A 17,269-nucleotide genomic window follows, 5' to 3' on the forward strand; every position below is an offset into this window, starting at 1 on the left:
AAACTGGTGTAAGCCCTGAAAGATATATGACACAGACATAGCCTAAGAGTTGCATTTATTGTTCTAACATTTACCTAAGATGAAAAAAAAACACTGCTAATTTAATACAACTTACAGCAGCTATGGAAGGCTTCTTTCCATCTCCAGCAGGAGGGTGAGTGACATCAGCTCCCAAAAAGATCACTGGCTGCTGGAACACAGAAGGTCTTCAAAAAGAAAAAAGGGCTAAGTCACACTTGTAGCTGAACAGTTGGTGCAAGGTCATTGCTCAATACGGGGTTTTGTTTCTATTTCAGCTAGGTGGCACAGAGGAGTCTTCTTATCAAGCACTCTGGCCAAAGCCAAACAATGACAATCTTTGTGCACAAGATGTGAACTTTGAAACCAGCCATTCCAAAATACACTGCCATTTACCTGTGGTGTGATTCCAGAGGAGAAAAGCCACCGAGCTGCACCTGAACAGCACAGACAGCTTTGGACAGGAACTGCCACTCTACAGGGTGATTACACTAGTGCTTGGAGCCCAGCTAAGCCCCACTTTGGCACTGCAGCAGCCATGAAACAAACACCACAGACATTCTTCTGGCTTGCAGGATTTAACAGCAGGATGGTCTCCCAGCGCCTTCAAATGTACCACTGTTTCACACTGAAACTCTGCTTTGCTGCTCTCAGGAATTCTCAGGAAAGAATTCTTACGACTCCAAGCTCTTCTGGCTTGCTACCTTATGTTATGCATGCTCTCACTCAAAGGGATGCTCTGGTAAAGGTTCCAGTCTGAATTTCTAGTCATCAGGACAGCAAGACTTGTGCTTCTCCAGAATGATCCGTGTGAGAAAGCTAGGAGCACATACTGGTTGGACTTTGCAAACCTTCTCACTGGAGGCATGAAAGCAACTGGAACACACTTACAAACAGAGCACAGAGAGCAGCCAAGGACAAGTGTCAGCTGAACTAACCAGCCTGTGCAAGTGAGAGAATTAAGATGCCTCCAGTATACTTCTATTATTACTAAAAGCACTGTCTTGGTTTTGGATAGGATAGCCAAAATGATCAATTGTGTAAATAACCTTGGCTTAACAGCTAACTCACAGGCCTATTACTCCTCAAAGCCCATGCAGAAGAAATTTAATTCTACTTCCAATGCCACATATCATGATCAGAAGAATATTTCAACTTTAAACTAGGCCACACTTAAATTTTGGGTGATAAGTATCCAGCACATCTGTTGCAACAAAAGCCACATCAGCCAACACAAAGTGTCTTACCGTTGATGAGGTACAAGGATGTTGTTGATTCCTCCTAGTTTGACATTAATCTTCAGGCACAGATTTGATAGGGTCTGTGGAGATGTTTTAATGACGTTCTTGACTTGAACACACTGTGTGGCCATTCCCAACAACGTATCTCCCACACGCTTCACCTCCGCTGAGAAGCAAACGTTAGGATACAGCATTTGAGATTATTACTGCATTCTGATCTTAGCTTAAATCACAGCAAAATACTGAAAAGTAACTTCCAAATTATCTGCATGCTCACATCTGCTTTCAATTAATTTTAATTTCAGACAAAATGATGGTTTCTAATGTCTGAAGAATGGTCCTGGCTGGGCAGCAGATTCCTCAGGATGACACTTGTCCAAACAGGTAAAGACAGAGATATTCCCTTACCATACACTGGTGTTTTCCCTGGCAGGATGACAATGATGAGCTGGAGCCCCGAATAGGTGTTCTTGAGGTGTCGAAACATGGGCTCCACGCTGTCTGCACCCTGGGCGTATTTACAGAAGCAGGGCTGGCCTTGGATGGGCATCCCTGCGTCTTTGGAGATCTTGCGCAGCTGGTCTGTGAAACCCCTAAAGACAAGAAGAAGGCTTTTTGAATTTCCTCAGTCCCAATAACAACCAACCACTGAAGCAGGAGGGGACAGAATGACTGTGTTACTTAAATGAAGCCGATTCCAAACAGCATTTCAAAGCATTCATTGCATGGAGGCCTTTGAAACATCATAGGCCAGAACGGAGAGGGAACAAAAAAGTTTACACTCCATTAGTATTTCATTCAAGATGCCAGAAGTAACTAGATAGAGAGCAGCAACATTGCAGGACTGAGACCCCACAGTGTACCCAGGGACAGTGTCTTCACTGCAGCTTCCAACACGAAAGCAAACCAGCTTGGATTCTCTCCCTAACTTCTAAAGATGATTAAAACTAGGTAAAACACTTGTTTCGAGACTATGTTCATGCTTTCACTAAGATGGCTTCACTAAGAGAACAGTGCAAAGCCTAAACTCTGACATGCCTTACTTCAGTATTTCTTCTCTGCATTGTCTCTGCGTTGCAAAGCAAGCTATAGCCCACATTTTGATTTCAACACCGGTGTGGAACTGCTTCCCTCGCATGTCCCATACTCCATGGCTTGGAGTTGCCACCGTCCGATTCTGTGGAAACAGAAGAAACAGATATTCAAGTGACTGGAAAAGAAGAAAAAGGCTATGCCATTCAAACTCTGCTCCCGACCTCTGAACTGACTGTAATAGTCAGTAACTGCTCTTCAAAACAGAGACAAAAGGAAAAGGAAGAGCCTCACCCGTCCTCCATACTGCAGCATTGGAGCTGGGAGCACGCGTCCCGTCACGTGGGCCATCTCATCCCGGACTTTGAACTGGAACTCTTGAACAAATGGATCTGCATCATAATTTGCACTTCTCACCTGGAAGAGGAGGTTTTTCCATATTACAGCAGTGTCTAGATATGTGTCATATAAAAAACCGATAAAACAAAACCCAAACAAGCTGTGTTCAAATATTGAAAGGAATCAAGGAAAAGAAAAATACTTCATGAGTTTGGGTACTGAAGCTCAAGCTCATTTCACAAACTTACTTAAAAACCCCAAGGATCCAACAGAGCAAAACACTGAACTATGACTAGTCCTGAGTAGTTCCAATACCTCCTACTCAGAAGTAGCTGTACATTTAGAGAGCACAGGCGGCCATACAGCTGCACTCATGCTATTGCTGCAAGCTATTTAAAATAAATGCTATTTTAAAAGTCATTAAAGTTGATTAAGTTAAAGGGCTAGAAGGAAGGAGTGAAAAGACTAGGCTAGTCATAGAAGAAGTCTTTGCATTAACATTGTCTGGTCCAGCATCACAGTGAACTGAAATTCCAGAACTAACCAATCGGCTTATTTCCTCTTGCCTATCTGGAGCAGATCTCGCTGTGGCCTTTATCATAGTCGATGTCTGATTGTCCGTCAGCTTCTTGATACACCGCTGGCCAGCTACAATGTTACATACCTTAAAGGGAAATCAGAAGCATTGATACGCAATCAGAGCAGTCAGATCCCACCATACTGCCTGTGCACAATCGTACACTACCACCACAACCCCCCACCAGTGTGCTGAAAAAGCTGTGCATTTCCTCCTCATAGCTCTAAACTTTAAAGCACTTTTAAAATGTAGATAATCTCTAGTGAAATAAAGCCATGAACATGTAAATACATCAACAGGCTGCATCGCAGAGAGCATGACTTCTTTTCCAAAATGATACAGCCTACCAATAACAAACTGATTTATCAGAATAAGTTAATTACTTCTAAAGGCAGGTAGGTGTGTTTCTGTTCCTGTCCCACTTGTAGGCAAGGAAGGTGAGGATATTTCAGCTGGAGGTTGTATTTCTCTCTGAAATACTGTGCTACTGTTCTCTCCACAGTCTGGCCATTTTCTAACTGTAAAGGAAAGCTGAAAATACAGATATTTAAATAAAATGTACAGAAATATTAGTTAGCAAGTAATAACATCCTCAGAACAGGCAGATTACTAGGTCCTGTTACACACTCAATGTTAAGCTATCGCACACTGTATGCTCTAACAAAAAGCATCTTACGTTTGATGACTTGCAGGCCTTCTTGTTACATTACAAACACGGTACTTCCTTCTCATCGTTCCACAGTGAGTCACTTCTACCTTCAGACCTGCATAAAAGTACCAAAAAACCTGATGTCACAGCTACCTAAAAACCTGCAGAGGAGCTGCGAGGTTTCATACAACAGAACATGTTCTAATCCAACAGCTTTGATGGTCAGCATCAAACAGCACAACATCACAAGTATTCTTCTCTAAACATTTTGCTTTCATTATAATTTGATTTCTGACTAATCAGGTACTATCCAAGAAAACAAATCATAATGCATAATATCTAATGTTCAATGTCACCTGAATGTCTTGTAGCAGTTTCATTTAACAGGCATGTGACTAATCTCAGACATGGGCGGCTGTTTTCACCATGTTCTTTTGTTCTCCTCAATGCTGCATACCTCTCAAAACTAGAAATTCCAAGGTAATTGAAATTAAAAGAGCAAAACCAGATTTCTACCTTATTGTTCATTTTCCACCTCAGCTTTGTGTCCACATTCAGCCTGTAATTTTCTTTAGTTTCACTGACCAAGTTTAACTTTAGACTTTGAGCAGCTGAAGACTCCTCTAGCAGCACCCAACCTACACACCAGAAGGTCACCAGACTTGATTCTCTACCCACGATAACAGTGATAGCAGCAATGGCAGCTTCAAGAGGCTTTTGGTGGCTGTTTTTTTTAGCTGTGTGCACACTGTCTGTACCGTGCAGAGGAAGCAGACTCAACATCTACTGGAAGCACTGAGCACAAGTGCTGCAGAGGATCAGCACACTGTTATGTCCTTCCCTAGCCCCACAGAAGGAAAGGGAGGTGAAAAAAGTCTCGTACCCACAAGATTTAACTTACAGTCCATTAATAAACTGCTTTGAGGAAGCAATTGCATGACTTGTCCTGGACTGTGGATTGCAGATTGAACACCCCACATCATATCAGACCCCTAATACCAGGTAGCTGATACTTGGGACACAGACATCCCAAAGACGCATCAACTGTCCTTCATTGGTTCCTGACAATGGTAACTGGAACATTAACACCTCTATTACTAAGAGGATGGCAAAATAAAAAATAACCACCCCAGATACAGCTTTAACACAAAAAAATAGCAGTCAAGAAGCACAGTGGCCAAGCAGAAGAGATTGTGAATACAGATATCTGGAAGCCACTCACTGCTTTGTCATTAATCTGCTGTGACACTGCAGAAGGCACTACCCTCCCACAGAGCTGTTCACAGACTGCCAATTCTTCCATGAAGGGTTTGTTTCACTATATGTGATCACAACAGCTTGGCTGGAGTTCCCAGATACTATAGTAGTAAAACTAAATAATGACAGCAAAGGTAGCTTTTCAGTACCATCTGACAAGCAAAGTGGCTGAGGCACCCAAGAAGCAGCAAAGACAAGTTCTCTTTCTCCTTCTTCCAGCATGAAGAGGCAGATGTAAGAAGGGGCCATGTTAGGACTACTAAAAATAATTCCTTTAAGGTGTCGTGTCCCCCCCATGATGTCCAGTTCATATTTCATAGTCACAGAATCAATTTATTGTTTTTCTGTCCAGTATTTCAATACAGACTAATCTTGCATCAAGTAATGGAAGTGTTTTAAGAGCAGAGCTTTTGAAAGCTGAGCTCTTTCAAGGCTTCCCTTTCTGTCAATTACACTGGAATGAAAGGATACGGGGAAATGCAAAACCAAGTAGCATAAATGGAGTGAAAATACTCAAACCAGCAGCCTCTGCAGTTCCTTTGGAATGGAATTTGGCCTTCAGCTGCAAGTTAGCAAGCAGTACTTGTTTTTCCACAAGGCAATCAGTTATTAGAAGTCACTGCAACAGCATACTTCTAAAGAATCAATGATACTAGCTTTGAAATCAATTTTCACTTTGCCTCAGCAGTTAACAGCGGGAGACCTACAGCATAATACCACTACAGCCCCAGTGACCCCTGCTTATAAAAGGTTAGCCATCCAGCAAGGTAATGGCCACTCACCTCCACCCAGGCAATAAGCAGCACAATCTCTTACCCTCTTTAAAGCCACTGGGAACATACATCATTTTTCATCTTTCATTATGGTAGAGCCACACTGTTCCATTCAGGACTAGAACTACAAACAGGGCACACTCCAATTCCCTTGGCAGTTCTAGGGCCCTTCTGACACATGTTAACCAGGAGGTTTCCAGTTAAAACCAGTCCCTTAGAACTGGATTGCATTATGTGCAACAGGAGAGACACGTTTCTACTCACCCTTTATCTCTTTGGTGAATTTTACCCGATGAGAATCAGTCAGAGGTCTTGGTTGTTCATCAATGTTATGAATGTCAAGAACTTCACACATAAACTGAATTACAGGTTGTGCTTTGTAGAAGGCAGTGGCAGAAACTAAAAAGAGCAAAACATGAAATGTAAAAGAACTCCAAGTCAGAATGTTGGGAGACAGTGTATATATAAATGAATGCTTCTAAAAATTCCACATAACCCTCAAGGACTCATCTTTAAGAACAGATTAACAGGCCTCATAACAACTAAGTACACAAACGCCAGCATAGGGCCCAAAGTGACACATCAGTCTCCAGCACAGTCATCCTGCAACTACTTTGCATTTCAGGATTTTGAAAGGGTTTTTCCCCAGATAACATTTATTTCTAGAGAGCTGTCATGTCCCAGAGAGACATCCTCCTGCAACTGTGTGTGCAGCTGCAAGTATTAATGTATGGCTACTGAAGATCAGTTAACAGGCAAAGTGAAGATTATTCAATAGGCAGTATAATTGTGTCAATGATACGATCTGCTCAATTACCTAAACAATATTCAGTACAAACAGGACCACTACTTTGGCTGTACACAAATTATGACAGCCTAGCGGTGAGCACAACCCTTGATCTATTAAGATCTCTTACCCTTGCTGCACACAAGTACCACAATCACCTTAAGTGACAACATACTGTTTTTAACAGGCCAGTTGACTCATTCCATGGAAGATCATAAACGATCTGCTCGACAAAGCTGTAAGCAACCGACACACCTCCTTACAGTGGGCAAGCTGAGGTGGCAGCAGATACAGCTCAAGCACAAGCAAACCGCTCCATACACTGAAAACTTGAAACGGCAACAACGGAAAAGAAACCCTCAATGAGCTTTTCCAGATCTCACGTCCCCAACCCCACCACATCTGTGCTAACCCAACGCAACATTCTTCAGCCATGCGTCACTCCAGCAGGCTGCCAGCTTCACATGACGCACCCCGGCCAACACCTCCGGATGTCGATTACTGAATGAACACAAATAGCTCCCACCCCCAGTGACTGGCAGCATGTGGTTTGTCTCCCAGAGCAACACAACCGACACAGAGAGAAACAGATTTCTGCAGAGAGCCTCGTACAAGTTAAACAACTGAAAAAGCAAGCAAGCCGTGCCATTTGAACGTAGCCTCTGCGGCCTCAAACCACAACACAAAGCGACTGCCCCATAAATCGTGGCTTACAAAGCTCTTCAGTTTCTCATTCATAGAAAGGACTGAAATATTTCTAGGGCAGGAGTTACTACTACACTTTCTAATGCTGGCAAAAACCCCTTGATTCCCAGGAGGTAAAAGAGCAGCACATCAGAAGTTGGTGTAAATTAATACTCTTGCCCCACCTGAATCGCAGTTACCTCAGTACCTAGCACACAGACACTGGCATTGGTTATTTCTCAGACTTGTAAGCTTTTTTACCTTTGTTTTTCAAACAATAGCTGCACCATAGCTGCTGTCTGAAAGGCAATTTTATAAGAAACCCATCTAAAGTCATCTGAGTATGATCCACTAGAACACACAGACTTGCAAATTTTCACTGCAGAAGCTCAACATCACCTGCAACATTTTATTATGCTCCAAACAGATGCTAAGCACAACCTGATTTAGTGTGCTTAACCCAGTGCAAGAGAGACAAGATTATTTACCTTGGGTTTATAAAGCAATTCAAAGAGTGAGAGCAGAATGTGAATTAAAGAAAACTTTAGGCAGCACCTGCACCTCAACCACTGACATTCTCCAATGGGGGTTTAACAACTAAATAGACTCTGAGTGCTTACAGAGTCAAGGATCTCAGATGCATTCTTCTGGGGCTTTATTAAGTGGTGCAAAGCAGATCTGATTTTGCATAAGCCCAACTCAATTAGCACTATTCACAAAAGTGCTTGTGATGTATCTTACAGAGTTTTCCTGGAAGTACTGAGTACACCTACTGTGGACAGCTGCACAGAGACATGTCTTAAGCAATCTCCCTGTATTGCAGTGGATGTACCAATGCAGAAAATAAGTAGGAAAACAAGCTATGCCAGGCTTTTCCTTCTTGGATAGGATTCATTTATTTTTTTTTTAAATATGGCAAGCAAGTTTCTGCCCAAACACTGACATAATGACAAACCCAGAAAATAAGACTAGGATTTGATAGCACAGGTCTGGTCTGAACAGGAAACCAATGTATGTACATTATTACAATTTCACTCTATTATTATGACAGCTTCATGATAGTTGGCTATCACTAGGCTGAATTCACAATCAATATTGTGTTTTGTAAGGATATTTCAAGAGACAACTACTAAATCTTCAAACTGAGCTATGAGACAAGTATTTTTCAGGAGAAAACCCCTTGTCTAGAAAGCAATTAAAGTTTGAAAGTTTTCTTATTCTCATATAAATTCTAGCAAAATACCCCAAGCTACTTTAACTCTCTATTATTGACAATGATGGTTATTCTCAACCCGGAATCCCAACTTACCATCAATATTGAGCATCATCTTCCACATGGCAGGCCGAACAGACTGATGGAATCCAAACCACACCTCTCTCCCTCCACCCAAGGGGTGATCATAGCCTTCTGGAGCTGAGAAAAAGGAGCGGCCCACAGGGGTATACCTAGAGAAAAAAAAAGGACCACACAATTATGCTATTGCTTTCCTAATAAAAAAACCTCTACGATAAAAAATTTTAACACACAGCATTATTATTATTTCTTTTAATTTTGTGGACCAGGAATCTGTGTCTAGAACCAGGTTGTCAGGGCCTGGAACAGGCTGCCCAGGGATGTGGTTGAGTCACCTTCCCTGGATGTGTTCAAAAAAAGGGTAGATGAGGTACTTAAGGATATGGTTTAGCTTAGGATGGGAATGATTGGACTTGATGATCTTCAAAGGTCTTTTCCAACCTTGTGTGTGTGTGTGATGTGTGTGATATATGAGTCTGTTAAAGAACACACTCTGAATGCTGCCATTCCAATTGCATTGTTTTTAAATTTAGACAGAAGATTTATTAGTTTTAGCAATGCACAACCACTTCCAGCTTTTACAAGTCAACAGATAAGTTAACTGACCCTTTCTGAACTTCCACTTCAATAAAGTATAATCTCCACCACAGCAGATCCTGTACAACAGCCCTGTGTATACTGGATTGCCCTCAAATAGCTTTTGCATGTTTGTATCCAAATGTTCCCTAGTGAAAGTACACTGAGGGAAGGGATAACTATGGTGGAAACAAAGAACTAGAGACACTGATGTTTCTCTCTCAGGTAGAAAGCAGCTGTTGACACGCCATGCCTCCTCGTGCTTGTAACAGACAGGTACAGAGGTTAACATCTTTCCTGTTTCCTTAGGATCCAGGATAGCTGATGAACATTGGCTTCCCTAGAACAAGTTCTTTTTTAAGGCAGTTACACCCAATAACAAACACCAGTGCAAAGCCATCCTACCATCTAAAGCCAGCAATCAAACTTTGAAAGTAAATCAACCAAGTGGTGAAAGATGAATTTGGCCTTTTCTAATGCTCCTGGGCACTGAGATAAAGAACCACAGGCTTTGTTAAGCCAGATATCTGGTCTCAGCTGTGTATTTAAAACATGAGAAGCATGCATCCCTGATGGGTATATCAATGAATTAAAAAGATTCATGCTTCCAGACAGTCACTGCTATCAAGTCCACGACACTTGGCTCAGCTTGAGCAGAAAACATGAAAGCAGTGCTACATCATACGTAGCCTCTTGGTACCTCAATTAAGGCCTATTCTAAGTGCCTCCTGTTTCTTCATCTCTCAAACAAATACATCACCTGCTCTGGAGTTTAAATGCCTACAGAAACACACACTTCTACGTAATCAGCTGCAATCTCCCCAGTTCAGCTAACTAGCTGAGCTGCTGCTTGAGGGGAACGATCACTTTTTTCTTTACAGCTGTGAAAAGAAAAGGGATGAAGGGCTCCCAATGGGAACATTTCAGGAACAGACAGGCTGCAGGGAGACAGTGAACTCACTTCATGGAGGGTAGGTGTCGTAGCACCACATCGACAGCATGAACAGGGTTAGTGCTGATGGGTTTGTCTAGTTCCAGAGGCTCAGGCAAGGTTCTTCCTGTCAAAACTTCATGCAGCAAGTGCCAGCTCACCCGAGAAACAAACTTTATTGACACTTTGAAGGGACGATCTTTCCCACCTTCTCCCGGTAAAGTCACATCCAAATCCACCTGGGGGTGGGAGGAAAAGCAGCTGTTCAGTCTGAGTCTGGCAGCCTTGAGATTTCACTCCTTCCTGTAAGTGGGTCAGAGGCTCAAAACCTCAGATGTTTAGAGGACAGTACATTTGATCAAAGTACATTGCCAAAGGCACAACATAGATAAAACTGGGTCCTCACAAGCAGAAGAGGATCACGTAACTTCTGTCCTCCTGAATCAGAAAGCTTCTTCCAAAGAAAATGTGGTTTGGCTTTTAATAGTACTTCATCATAAGAATGTATTAGTGTCTGTAAAACTGAGTATTTTATAAACATTGCTGTAGGAGGAGGTCACTGAATTCTAGGGGAGGCTCTAAATTCATCTACTACACGCACATTCACATACATTGGGATTTGCAGAAATACATTAGCAGGACTCCAATACTGTAAAATACTTCCAGTTTTTCTGAGCTCAGCAACATTAGAAGTTTAGCTTATTTCACTTCCTAAGAAACTGTTACAAATACAAGATTTTTCCAGTTATCTTACCCCAGTAGTGGCCACAGGAAGTGGATTTGCTGTATAGAGGCTTCTTTTCCCATCATAAACCGGTCTGCGATCCCCAAATATTGTCACTTTAAAATGCTGCACCATTGAGTCCACCACCTCCCTAGAAAAGGTGATATTTACATTGAAGATGTTTTCAAAGCAGCATCAGACTGGAGCTGGCCCCCACATTACCCAGGTGAATCACAGAACATCCTCTGCTACTGCACAAAGCTGCTTCACCTACTTCAACTGAAGTAACAGATAAACACTAAAGAATCAAATCAGAATCAACATAAATGCTCAAATACTGGAAAATATAATTACTGAAATAATTCCAGGAAGTCCCAGAAATGACCAAGGCCGTTGTATAACCTTTATTATACAAAGCAAGGACACACTTACCTTGAAAGACACCCACAAAAAGCTAGTGTTATGAAAAAACAGCACTAACAGCTGAAAGCTCTGCTAGTCCATGGAAGCAAGTTACTTGTACTGTCTACCTAGAAATGCTCATCAGCCCCTCAATTAACAAGTTTTGAATTCTGCTGACATTGGAAATAAAAATGAGGTAGCCTAACAAAAAAGGCTTAGCTTCAGGTCCTTAATAATCTGGGTTTTTACAATAAAATCAGATAAAAGCCCTATCAAATTTGCACAAAATTACAGATTCTCCTCAGTCTAGTATGAGTTGATGGCAACAAAGAAAATAGGGACTTGACACAAGCACTGAAATGCCACTTGGAAAAACACCATAACATTTTCATCTTACATTAACAAAAATGGCTTCTTGGTCCAAGTAGAACTACCGGGTCCAAAGAGATTTTGGCCATACCTGTAACCAACATGCCTTCAGGATTCAAAAATCTCTGGGGACTCTTTGTGTTTAAGAGGGCATAACAACAGTATCTTCCCTCATACAACTCCTCCCTTATTCTACAGAAATTAAACCCTTTTCTAAGCACATGCAAATTAGCATTCTTGCAAAGTAGAACCATAGCAGAATACCATTTCCTGACCAGCAATATAAATCTAAAGTACTTCAAGAAGAGGATCAATACTGACTTCCCCTTCAAGCAGAATTAGCTGCAGTACTTTCACCTCTCAGCTGAGACCTGGGGAATAGGAAGAGAAATTCTCCATTTCACAATTCTTTATGTTCCTAAACTTTCAGAATACAAATCACTGGCTAAAAAAGCACATCAATACGCTTAAGGAGCTTCAGAATATTTACATAATACTCAATTGTGCTCCTGCACAAGCCCATCTTATCTGAAAGCCCCATTCTGCACTGGTACGCTGCTCCCTTTCAACACCACGTGCAGGGGTAAGTGTGCAAAAGAAACTACTTCTCTAAGGGCTGGCTGGCTGTCACACAAACTGTGATAAAAGCAGAGGGATAAAAGTTAGATGTGAAGAGTAGGAGAGGAGGGAGAAGGCGAGAGGCTCTGTAAACCAACACTCCCTAGTCTCGCACAGGCGGCAGGCTGCAGAGCAAAGGATGGGTTTACCTTCCCTCTCCAGCTCACAATCCAGTGGAAACAGAGGTGAAGGGAAGTGAAAAGGAAACAGAAGACACTAGGTTGTTACAGCTAAAAGCTAACAAAGCTGCAGGTGAATTTTAAAAGCCAGGAACTCTAAGCCCTCTTTATTCCAAACACAGGCATACGGACAGGACGTTTCAAACTATCTCAGAAAAGCTGAGTCTCTGTAAATGCACTGACTGGCTTCTTAGAAACAGCCTTCACTGCAGGAAAGAGAAAGGGGAAAAATATATTTCTAAGGAAAAGCCTTCAAAGCAGGTATTTCAGGATGCTGATTTCCATGCAGACTAAGGAAAGCCATTCTTCTCTGTGTAAGCCACAGCAAGCTATCCAAAGGCGTTTATTCAGCAGATACTATATGCTTTTATTGGGCTCATTTGTACAAGCTCTTGCAGTTTTTAACTAACATCTGCCACATTTTTAAGCACAGAAAAGCTGGTAAAATAGTAGTATTTTTAAATAACCAATTTCACAGTTGCCTGCTCTGAAAAAAACGACATGAATGCAAGATTAAATCTCAGCTCTCAGACTGTAAACCACGGCTTGTATTAGGATTCATAATTTACATGCAGAATTTGCTGTCAAACTTGAACAAATTTGGTCTTTCATTTGAAAACATTTGACTATTAAAGCAACTCGTTAGGTTTGCTGCCCACATTCAATTATTCTTCTCGGTTCACCTAGACAAAAACCAGACAACTGCTTCTACCAGTTGGTAACATGAAATAAAAAACCCAAGCAAGACAATATCTTTACTGGTAGACTAGAAAGTTGATGAGCTCCTGGCCTAAGTTACAGGTGCATCTGAAGTACAGCTACACCATAGCAACTACATTTATGAATCAGGAACCTCAAAAAGCACTTAAAATTAACTTGGGTTTATAAAAAGCTCTTCTTGGAAATAACCAACCCTCCACTCAATGAAGTAAAAAGTCAAATGCAGCAGTTAGAGACTCAGAGAGTCGCAAATGGTATGGAAAGGTGGATGGGCTGCCAGCACGCTCTTCAGGAACGGTCAGTGTTTAGATAAGCAATAATATCAATCCTTTCACACAGTTATTTTACAAACCCAAACCAAATACTTTTGCCTCTCCACACAAACTGCAATCTTCAGCTGATACAGCATTTATCTGAGGCATAACCAACCCAAACAAGCTGCGATAAACAGCAGGTCTGGTTTTGGAAGCAAGTTTGAAATTACCCTCCAAACAGCACCAGGAAAGGGATTGATTTCTCACCCCTCCATCCTTTTAAATTTTAAATAAAATTTAGTTGCTATTTTAGAACAACTCATTTGAAATTCACTATTTCCAAACATCTGTAGTTTTTCCCACTGTTATGGAAACAAATAACTACAGACTGCAGTTGCTGGAGCGACCAGAGTTCTCACAGCTTTGTCTCCCTCAGTCTATTTTAATCCAGCATTTCCACAAAACTGACAAAAAGTGGTTTTAGTCAACAGATTTAAAGTGAAATGACATGTGTCTTCATGAAAAGATCACGAAAGAAAAGAATCACACATACAAAACTCAGTTTAGAGCAGTTTATATTCATCTTGTATATCCCATGAACGTAATGGTAAGATTATATTAAATCCGATTCACACTGGACTATTATATGGCAATTTTAGCAATTCATTAATTTCCTTTTAATTAATACTTAAGTGTTTACACAGCCTTCATAACTGTATGGAACCAGTTGCCAGTATGCAACCAGCAGCAGAAAAATCCCACCAGCCAGAATCAGGCCCTAGCAATAAGCTGCTGCTAAAATGCAAAAAGCAGGAGTTGCAGATCAAGGAGGAAAAAGCTGCTTCTCATCCACCCTGAACTTTAACTTAGTGGAAACGGATTCCACAAGAGATAAACAAGTAACTCCCCTCCTTAAAAAACCTTATTATTCAATGCAGAGAAGAAATACAAAATGTCATCTTTAAAACGCAAACATTATTATAGCTCTAATGGCAGGTTTTTAATTAGCTGCTCCTGAGGAGGATGCTTTCCTGACTCCCCAAATTTATGAGGTTTAGAACAAAACATACAAAGACCAAATACAAAAAGCTGCGCTAGCAATCTATTGAGGCTGAAGATCAAGGACTTGCTACAGTCTGCTGGATCGCCAAATGTGCAGGAATATGGGATATGAAAATACTATCTCCATTTAAGCAGCAGCCTAGAACTAGATAGACCAGGAAGGGATTTAACTGACCCTAGAACACTGCAAATGTGAAAATGAGATACAACAAACAAAAAAAAATGCTGTAACAGAGAAAGGACACAGATGGAGCTCAGAGCATGTCTGACCATTTCAAAATACATCATGGCACGAAATACCTATTAACAAGGGGAAGACCAGTCTGTCTGCAGTGCTCTCATACCACTAGTCCTGACTGAAGCCTTCCAGCTGAAGGCCATCTCCTACTGTACCTACAGCAATGGCTTTTAGTCTCTAGCTTCTGATCACAATACCCCAGTGAATTAAGTTGGGGAATCTTCCAGATTAACCACTGCTGCAATGTACTTCAACATCAACTGAGGATAAACACACTCACAGGAGCAGACTCCTACTAACTCAAATGATCCAACAGCCTGTATTGTAACCCAAAAAAGGTAACTGCCTAAGGCTATACCACATTTACTCTGTCCTGAAGAATAAGGGTGGCTGCCAAAGGGCTCATGAGGTGCTGACCACTAACAGCTGGCCCTCTTCAGAGCCCCTGGACACAACCAAACTGTCAAGTTCTTGGAACAGGCTCTGTATCATCTCACAGACTTTTGTGAGAACTTGCATAGCACTCTCCATGCCACACAGCTTGGGTTTTAAGCTGCACTGAGATTATATTTACTTCAATAGGTCCCTCTGTTGCTTAAAATTTTATCAGTCTAATTAGCAAGACAAATTTCACCTTCTTACCTGTTCACCCTCCGAGGACACTTATCTGGTTTGATATCCACCTCATAGAGGTAGACATCAATCTTTGGGATTTCAACTTGGAAGCAGTTGGCCAGCAGTTTAATGGGTTTGCCCATGGTGCCATAGCCAGGACGTCTGGGCACCATGAGTAGGGGCTGTGCCCCGACGGGTCCTGTAAAAGAAGAACAGAAGTACCACAGGGATTAGAAGATAAGCACAACCAACCAGCTGTCCTGCAAAGGAACTCCTTGCTTAGAGTTCAGCAGTTTCAAAGTACAGAAAGCTCCTTGAATTTGCAAGCACACATACTTGTCTCTCATTGAGACTTACTAACCTACTCCCGTTTCCAGCCTTAGGCTGAATCAACTCACAGGGTAATTGGGGAGGCACCAGAGCCAGCATGCTGTAAGGAGGGAACATCAGCTGCAACAGCATGTACCAAACACCGTGATAACCTCAAATTCCAAACGAACACTTGCCCATTTTTAGCTCCATGAGCCTCCCTCCACCTACATCTAGACTGTTTTCTTACTGATGCATTTCAACTTCGTGATTAGCATGAATAAATCCAGGAGATCTCCTAAACAAACAAAAAAAAGCCTGTTTTCTCCTTGTTACACATTACTATTGTGGAAAGCCTGACTGCCTTTAACACACAAGAAGTCTTACAAGTCTTTTTTGACCACCCTGGTAATAACAAAGAACACAAAAACGTGGATGCAGTTCTGGACTGATGGGTATTGTTTGCTATAAACTCTTCATTTCATTGCCATTATTAACTCAGTCTTGGAAGAGATATCATGGATGAGCAGTAAAATCATTTCCTATCTAACTGCACCAATAAAGTTGATTGCTCAGAAGAGGCAGGACTTGGGTTAAGACACAGGACTGTAAAACTCTTGATTACTTATACATTAGAGAATACCCACAGCTGCTCAGAGAAACCACCAAAATCTGCAATAAGAGATGGGTATTTTGAAAGGCAGTCAAACCCACCTGTCTAGTAACATATGCTAGAGTCTCACCTGGTTGTCTATTTAGTTTACTTTACATCACTTGGAGGAGATGAGAATCCTCAGCTCACTCTCTGGGTTATTCACGCCTCATAAAACCACAGTAGTAAATATAGTCCACCTTCAAGAATTTCTGCTGGTATTTCCACTTTAAGATACCTCTTTCAAGTGAGGAAACAACAACAAAACCAACACGCTTTGTAGCCCAAGCTTTAAAAAATTACTCATCGTACAAATGTCATGATTTACAGAGCGTTCGATTAAGTTAGTTAAAAGTTCTCCCCTCTACTCCTACTCAGTGACGCAGATAGCAATTCCAGCCCACTCATTTTCATAGAAGAGTTTAAATGTCAAGGGCTGGTAAAAAATGTCTTATTTGCCTTTTGATTAATCTCCACCATTCCTGGAAAAACAACAAAAAAAGTCACATTATCTTGAAGGAAACAGTGTACTGAGAATAGGTGAACATCAGAGCAGAGTTCCAGCGTAGCATTTGTCTGTCTCTACCCAGACACCTACCAAAAAATTCTGAGTGGGCTTGGCTTCCAGCCACAAGATAAAACAAAAACATAAACCAAGAAGCATCATTTAGAGCAGCCTCACAGACTATGCTTGTGCAAGATTTGTTCCAAGCATCTGTTCAACTTTGTTTTAATATTGCCACACAACAAAAGCATCTCTACAATTCACTCCAGACGTATTTTCAGAATATAAGCATATGCAAAAAGTTACTAGTAAACATTTGAGTGACAGAAATGACTCAATAGCTTATTTTAATATTACAAAGGCATACATGCCATAATTTATATTTAGTTCACATCCGTCGGAAACGCTAACAGAACTGCTGAAATAAAGATAACAAAAGAGTTTGCTGTAGCCTGGGCTGCCCT

At 41.4% G+C, this 17,269-nt stretch overlaps 1 protein-coding gene across 1 annotated transcript in view; it reads right to left on the bottom strand.

Annotated features, from left to right (window-relative positions):
* The window catches only part of LOC311200228 (protein argonaute-1), a gene marked incomplete at its 5' end in the record, with an annotated part of 57,103 nt that overhangs the window by 4,528 nt on the left and 35,306 nt on the right, over positions 1-17,269 (bottom strand). The window contains 13 exons of the mRNA XM_084274425.1: positions 116-206; positions 1,266-1,425; positions 1,668-1,852; positions 2,303-2,436; positions 2,586-2,708; positions 3,175-3,294; positions 3,591-3,738; positions 3,884-3,971; positions 6,151-6,285; positions 8,667-8,803; positions 10,189-10,397; positions 10,913-11,033; positions 15,367-15,538. Of these exons, the coding sequence (XP_084130551.1) occupies positions 116-206; positions 1,266-1,425; positions 1,668-1,852; positions 2,303-2,436; positions 2,586-2,708; positions 3,175-3,294; positions 3,591-3,738; positions 3,884-3,971; positions 6,151-6,285; positions 8,667-8,803; positions 10,189-10,397; positions 10,913-11,033; positions 15,367-15,538 (1,823 nt within the window). The remainder of the gene's footprint in view (positions 1-115; positions 207-1,265; positions 1,426-1,667; positions 1,853-2,302; positions 2,437-2,585; positions 2,709-3,174; positions 3,295-3,590; positions 3,739-3,883; positions 3,972-6,150; positions 6,286-8,666; positions 8,804-10,188; positions 10,398-10,912; positions 11,034-15,366; positions 15,539-17,269) is intronic.

Source organism: Gallinula chloropus (genome assembly GCF_964237585.1).
Source record: "Gallinula chloropus genome assembly, chromosome: 22".
NCBI classification, from domain to species: domain Eukaryota; kingdom Metazoa; phylum Chordata; class Aves; order Gruiformes; family Rallidae; genus Gallinula; species Gallinula chloropus.